Source organism: Poecilia latipinna, unplaced genomic scaffold, assembly GCF_001443285.1.
Source record: "Poecilia latipinna isolate Pla-1442-1.1 unplaced genomic scaffold, P_latipinna-1.0 Scaffold6307, whole genome shotgun sequence".
In the NCBI taxonomy this organism is placed as follows: domain Eukaryota; kingdom Metazoa; phylum Chordata; class Actinopteri; order Cyprinodontiformes; family Poeciliidae; genus Poecilia; species Poecilia latipinna.
This window is the reverse complement of record NW_015118923.1, coordinates 1-6,876: the sequence shown is the minus strand read 5'-3', so window position 1 is coordinate 6,876 and position 6,876 is coordinate 1. Positions and strand designations below refer to the sequence as shown.

The window sequence follows — 6,876 nt, the reverse complement described above, 5'->3', positions numbered from 1 at the left end:
CTTGCACAGAAAAAACATGCAAACTCCATGCGGAAAATCCCCAGATATGCACCCGGCACCTTCTTACTGCAAGGCAACAGCGCTACCAACTGCACCACTGTGCAAGCTAGGCTCTTTGACTCCATATTTGAAATGCAAAATCAATCTGGGGATAGAAAAGTGTCTTTATCACCTCCTGGCTTGATTACTGTGACGTGCTGTATTTCTGGGTCAGGCTCTCTCTTGCCTTCAGCTCGTCCAAAATGCAGCGTCTTCTCTACTAACGTAATCACACAGGCAAGAACAAATCATTCCTGTTTGCTGGCTCACTGTGTGCTACAGAACTGATTAATAAAAGGGGCTTTATAAATAAATCGGATTGAATTTAAATGCAGCTACACATTACATTGTTTAAGAAACAGAGCTGTTTCCAGCAGCAACAAAAAGGGAAACTTTCAGTTTACTCTGCTTCATTGGAAACCTAAGACAGAACCAAGTCAACAGGAATAACTTATTAAATATGATTTAGGTCAAAAGGTGAAAACCTGGACTTGATGGATTAGATTTGGAATCTGTTGATATCTGCGATTCTAGTCCATGTTTGAAACGCTAATTTTGAGGTAATAAAGGAAGCAGTTGTTAGGTTGACAGAGAGGGCTAATAAATACCGTCATCTCCTTGACAACACTCATTTACAAATTTTGGATACGCAATAGAAAACAAAACAGAAAAGATAAATGGCAAGAACACCTCAAATGGGTATTTGTTCAAAATCTCAATTTCAAAACCCATAATACTTAGAGAGGACAGGGTAGAACAGTTTTACACAAAATAAAGATTATTTAAATCATTGATTGATCTGACTGTGAAAACAAAAGAAAAATACTATTATTGTTTCCAAGATCTCATCCAATTCTCAAGAGTCCAACGTCAAGGGCCGACTTGCCTGATGAACTGGATGCATTATGTACTAATACTTCAGTATTAAGAGCATCTCTAATCACTCCTGTAGGTAACAGTGCTTCAATACCATAAGCACATCTAAGGCATACACCAATTTCTCATCTACACATTGTGCAAAACCCTTATTTCTATATCTTTATTACCTTTAGTACTTTGAAGCAGGATAATTTCTTCCAGAAATCTGGCTTGACAAAGTCACTGATCAGCTTCTTTGAAACTGCTGACAGCATCCGCCTGCAGTTTCTCTTGAAGCTAAAAATATGCTTGGTTTCCACTGTTGCCGCTTCACCTTATCTTGATGTCTCTCTCTTCTTCTGCCACACAATGTCTTTGCTTCCCGTGGCCAGAAATGGAATAACAAACTCATCCCACATTATCATTTGCACACATTTGCATTTTATTACATCAAACTTCTTACATCAGCTAAATATGTAAAGGCTTGTTCAAATGAGAGCATCACAATGAAAAACCTGCATTTGAAAAAAAAAAAAAAAAAGACAAGATGCTTTGTGACACGGTAATTCTGCTTAAAATGTTAAGTAACACAAAGCATTTTTAAAGCTTAAAAGTTGAAAAATGAGTCTCAAGTTGTGCTTGCTAAGTGTGCGGTTATATAAAGAATTGATCTGAAATTTTGACTTCAACAGCAATATAAGTGAACATTGTAAATCTTAAAAGCTTCAACATATTGTCTGTTTCATATTAGATCTGACTTTTCATCACTGGAAACATGCAATACGCGTTTCTACCAGTGCAGAAGTGGCTGACTGCTGTATGTTTTGTTCAACAAGTTACCATAACTGCTCTGCTGCACTGCTCGCTCTCCTCCAACTACATGGCACTTATCCCCCATCATCTTCTGTTCACTTTAAGCAAGCTTAAAAGCACCCAGAAAGGTAGAGTCTCCTTCCATGGAAATGTTGGCCATAGATCGGGGGATCAAAAGCTCCAATTTGTCTTCCTTCTCCAGCTTTACAATACCTGCAGGATTCAGATGACTACTTCAGACAGGTTGCATAAAGTAAATCACAATTATAATGCAACTTAAGTTAAAGAAGCAGTACTTTATCTCTTTATTGAGTTGCTATTAGTGGACATAGTTTATGGCACAAGCTCACCTCCTGTGTAGCAAGTGTTGAAAGAGTAATCAGGGTTCATGCTTTGGATGCATCGGAACAAATGCACATCCTCATCCTCATTTCCCACAACGTTGCTCTTCCATCGTATCACCACGTGCCCCATTGTGAAGGTGCTGTCCATGTAGTAGACCTACACAAACCAAAGAACATATGGGTTAGGCCCACTGTGAAAACGTTCTGAAAAATGTTATAATTTGTCTGCGGATGGGTGCTTTTAATTCCTCAAAATGAGTAATTAAACACAACATGCACTCAGAGGGAGCACACCCTTTTTGAATCACCGTGTGTAAAGGAAAAGAAAACTACGGTTCTGCAAATAGAGTAGCAGCAGCCCCCGGTGTACAAATTAGGAAACTGCAGTACTTGAGCCCACCTGACTGTAGACAAAGTAGAAACCAGGCTCGTTGACTACAATGCGATCCCCAACTGTCGTCAGGGATGAGCCTCTCCTCAGCCCAGTTTGCCAGGGGATACCTATGTACGGACCCGAGGAAAGTTCTGACAGAGACAGAGCATCTTGTTAGAAAAGATGCAAAAAAAAAAAAAAAAAAAAAAAAACACCAACAACTGACATGCAAACATATTTTCTGTAGGTTTTAATCTGGAACATTTAAGTGCATATTTATTGTCTAATTTACTACTTTAAAGTAGAGGAAATATAAATAAAAGCAAAACAGGAAACAGTGTACCTTTCTTGAAGGGTTTTCTGCTGTTATTTGCCAAAAGCTGCAGGCAGGAGACAGACTCTGGTATAAAATGCAGGAGAATTGTATTAGTCCTCTGTGACCTTTTGGGTATTTATGCTGAAATAAATAGTTAATTATGAAATCTACTAGTGGTGTTGCATTTACGGTGCTACAGTAAAAGCATGCTACAAGTAGACAACAATTAAAAAATCATTTGTTGTTTTTTTGTACTTGATGGCTATTGCATTTTTTTCTGGGACTCCAGTTATGGAAAAAAAATGTATCAAGCAATTCACTACTTGATATTTTACTGTCTGGACAAGAAGTTATTTTTCATTTTAACAAAACACTGAAACTCCAAATGCTTCTTGTATGTTAATGTTGGGAGATATTTTGTGGTATGGAAGTATATCTAATGCAAATACCAACACAACTTGACCATTCCTGCGTCTGGTTTGGCTTTTTCAATTTTACTTCACTCCACTGTTTCCCACAGCCCTTATGTACCTTTAGGATGGGGGGTGAGTGAAAGTAAGGGTTTCACTCTGCAAAAGGCAGCGTTTTGCTAACAGCTATTTTATAATTAACTGAAAATGAGTGTTTGGATCTGTATTACAACAAGAACAAACTGAACTCCATGCTATTGAAACTCAAGACAAGGTTCCCTTCAAACATCAATCCAATTCTTTATCCATAAGGTTTACCAAGAGGCCTGCAAACCCTATGTGCTATAACAGTTTTAATTGTTACTAGGAAGGCTTTCCAGAAGGTTTAGAATTGTGATTATGAGAAATTCTAACCATTCTTCCAAAATAAACGTGGCAAAAGATTAATGTCAGATGAGAAGACTTGGCTCACAGTCTCTGATTCATCCCAAAGGCGTTCCGGTGGTTCAAGGTCGTTGCAGGTCTGGTCAAATTCTTGCACAACAAATTAAGCTGATTCATTATTTTTAGTGGCTGCTCCTCTGGACAGTCATGTCAAAAAAGCAAACAGACTTCTTCCTCCCTGTAGGTCCCACAACATTAGGAGCATGGCACTATCCAAATAGTGCAAGAGCTCATTTCACTGTAAGAGGAGAATCCTAGCTCCTGAAAAACATCCCACACCAGACCAAAAATGTGGTGTAGAGTCAAACATTACACTTCACACAATGCAGACAGACAAATACTGTTCTCCTGGCAATTACTGGTGACTTATGTGCACCGTGTCTCAGCATCCGCTGAGCCCGAACACTTTGTGGCTGTGTTACTGTTGTTCCACTTCCACTTTGTTATAATACTACTGTTGCAGTACTAATAGTAACAACATTTCTTGACCGTGTTCCTGAGTGCGACCCATTCTCATACTTGTTTGTCTTTCTATGTCTGTGATAATTAAAGTGATAAGAAACTCATAAATTAAATTAAACAAATGAGCAAATACTTTTAGCAACACAACTTAAAAGCCACTGTCTGTTCAGCACAGGACCCCGGTCATCACTGCATGTAATGTTCTGTGCAAATGGTGAGCATTTTATTCCAACATAAAATTGTAGTTAAAAATGTTCCTGTACCTAAAACAATGAGAATTGTTTATAAGTAAAGTCACAATTTGTCTGAAAAAGCCCGTTCAGAAAATAGTCCACTGTCAAAAATATTTCATAATTCTGAAACCAAAAGTACACTTTTCTCTACACTTTTTTCTGACAAATATATATATATATATATATATATATATATTTTTACATTTGTTGTGTTGGTATTTACATTTTTTCATTATTTCCAACACAACTTTACCAAGCCTGTGAAATGCTCTAAAATAAAATTGAAGTAGAAATATAATTAGTAGAAAATAACCAATTATAAACATACAAATCTTGCTTTTATGATTAGGTGACAATTCTCCTAGCTCCTGAAGTGTGTTAAAATAAATGTGCACATATATATAATGTTGTTTCTGCAGGGTTTGCATGTCATGCATCACATCAAATATCAAATGTTTGTCTGTCTTACCTGAGATCTCTGGTTCAGATATTGTTCTTTTCCTTCTTATTCGACTGAAAGCATGTTGAGACTCTGGTAAATCCTGAAGCGCTTTGGTATTTTCTCTTCCTTTGATGTTTCCAGTCTGCATGGACACGATTACCATTTCTAGAAACACTGAAATACAACAATCGAATGCCAGTTGAAATCCCTACTGACCGTTACTTACCTGATCTCGGTGGCTGACCTTTTTCCCCTCTTCTCTCATGCGGCTGATGTCTGACTTGAGCCCCTCTACTTCAGCTCTCAGATCCACTAACTGGTACAGGGAGAGAGCTGACAGAGAAGAGGAGGTGACAGCAGCCAGTGTCAGCAGGAAAACTGGCCAAGATACCCTTCTTTCAGACGCAACTTGTCCAGTTCCATGCTTCCCATCTGCTAAAACTGCCATCGCTGGGGAAGTTTGAACCCCCAGACAGTTCACACTAGCAGCATGACCGTTTTTACTCCTAAACTATTTCTCTTCTTACAGACCTCAATTACGAACAGTGAATGTTCTCTTTTCTAATTATGTTTTTTTCAGGAGCCGCAAGCTGCACAGAGCCTGGATTCGTTCAGTCCCGACTTCCTTAACTCTCGTTTTCTTTCAGTGGCTGAATCTTGTTTAGTCTGAGAGACTACGCAGTATAAATAAGTCAAACAAAAGACAAATCAGCTTCCTCCTCCGTGGTTCCGCAGAAGAAACCACACCAACAGCTTCCTGCCTGACCAGCAGCATGCCAAATCTCTTTAACTTTTTTTTTTTTTTTTTTTCTTTCGTTACCAGACGCATCCCTTTCGTTCCCAATCCAAACAATGAACTCATAGCAACATATAGGAAGGATGGTTGATATGAACACGGCACCTCTGGGATCTGCATGAAAGGATTTCAAGCTAATAAACACTTGAGAGAACGTTTATAAATGACTAAAATTGTCACAGACTGAAATGAGGAAGTGCAAATGCTTCATTGCTTCATCTTCGAGCGGCATCGTAACATGACAAAATGAACTTTAATTCCGAGAATTAAAATGTGAAGTAGGGACAAGTCACGCCATTAGTCTTCTATTTCTTGAAAATTATAATTATTATTTTTTCTACTTCAGTTTCCAACATTAAAGATCAAAGTAAATGTTTTATTTTTACAGTTTTCAGTGGCCGAGGTTATGGTATATGAAATGAAAAACAAATATATTTTAAAGCAGCCATTGACCCACTTCTGCTTACCGAAACACTGCAAAATTCCTGTAAATTTGCTAAATTTAATATAAATCAAAATATTTATACGGTATTTATTGAGTTCTGAGAAAGACACTAAGCAAAAAAGCGCAGAGGCTGTACGAGATAGATTAAGTCAGACTCGGATTAAGATAAGAAAATTTATAGCCACATTTCCTGCAAGACTTGACAGTCACTCAATCATGACTGTGTAAAAAAGTGGCGCTTTGAACTGCATATTTTTGAAAAAAAAGCACTGATTAAAAACAAACAAACATGTTTTTGTCCTAAGCAAAAACATGGTTTTGCTTAGGATGGTATTTTTCAGAATGAACGCATTCTGAAAAATACCACTAGTGAGGCACTACTCAGTTATTTGAAATGTGTAAAAGGGTTTTTTAAAGATCAGTGGTGAACTACATTTCCAAATGATTCAGGGCTGCTATAACCTGAGAAAAACAGATTTTATTTGACAATCCAATATGAAAACAGAGCAAAATTAATTTTTGGGACTTTTTTTCAACATTTTAACAGTCTTACCCTCCTCCATCCATGAAAAACACATTTCTGGCTCTCTCTACAAACTTGTCACTTGTACACAGGTCTTTGTTGACATGGCCCTATAGGTGGCAATCACATTTCTATCTAGGTGACCTTTGAAGGTCACTATTTGCACTAGATTTTTCTTTTAAATGACTGAATAGTAATACACACCATATGTTTTGCTTAAGATAGATTAGAAAGATTAGAAACCATATATAATTTCATTCAACTTAATATCTTTGTGTATTTCTCTCACATAAAATCCCAATAAAATACATTGACATTTGGGGTAATAATGCAACAAAGGGTGAAAATGTTTTTTTTTTAGAATATTAGGTGAGAAAC

General features: G+C 37.3%; 1 protein-coding gene across 1 annotated transcript; it reads right to left on the bottom strand.

Annotated features, from left to right (window-relative positions):
- Positions 1–1,315: 1,315 nt before the first annotated feature.
- On the bottom strand, positions 1,316–5,509 carry tnfsf13b (TNF superfamily member 13b). The gene is made up of 6 exons (XM_015027159.1): positions 4,961–5,509; positions 4,762–4,876; positions 2,771–2,827; positions 2,455–2,579; positions 2,061–2,211; positions 1,316–1,923 (listed from the first exon to the last, which is right to left on the bottom strand). Exons 1-6 carry the CDS (start codon positions 5,180–5,182, stop codon positions 1,811–1,813), a joined length of 783 nt encoding a protein of 260 aa, XP_014882645.1. The 5' UTR covers positions 5,183–5,509; the 3' UTR covers positions 1,316–1,810.
- Positions 5,510–6,876: the final 1,367 nt, after the last annotated feature.

Excerpts from the sequence above, each read along its gene's own strand:
- tnfsf13b (XM_015027159.1), bottom strand. The coding sequence starts at position 5,182 with ATGGCAGTTTTAGCAGATGGGAAGCATGGAACTGGACAAGTTGCGTCT. Across the intron at positions 4,877-4,960 it reads AGGTCAGCCACCGAGATCAG|ACTGGAAACATCAAAGGAAG; the intron begins GTAAGTAACGGT and ends GTGTCCATGCAG. Across the intron at positions 2,580-2,770 it reads CAGAAAACCCTTCAAGAAAG|AACTTTCCTCGGGTCCGTAC; the intron begins GTACACTGTTTC and ends TGTCTCTGTCAG.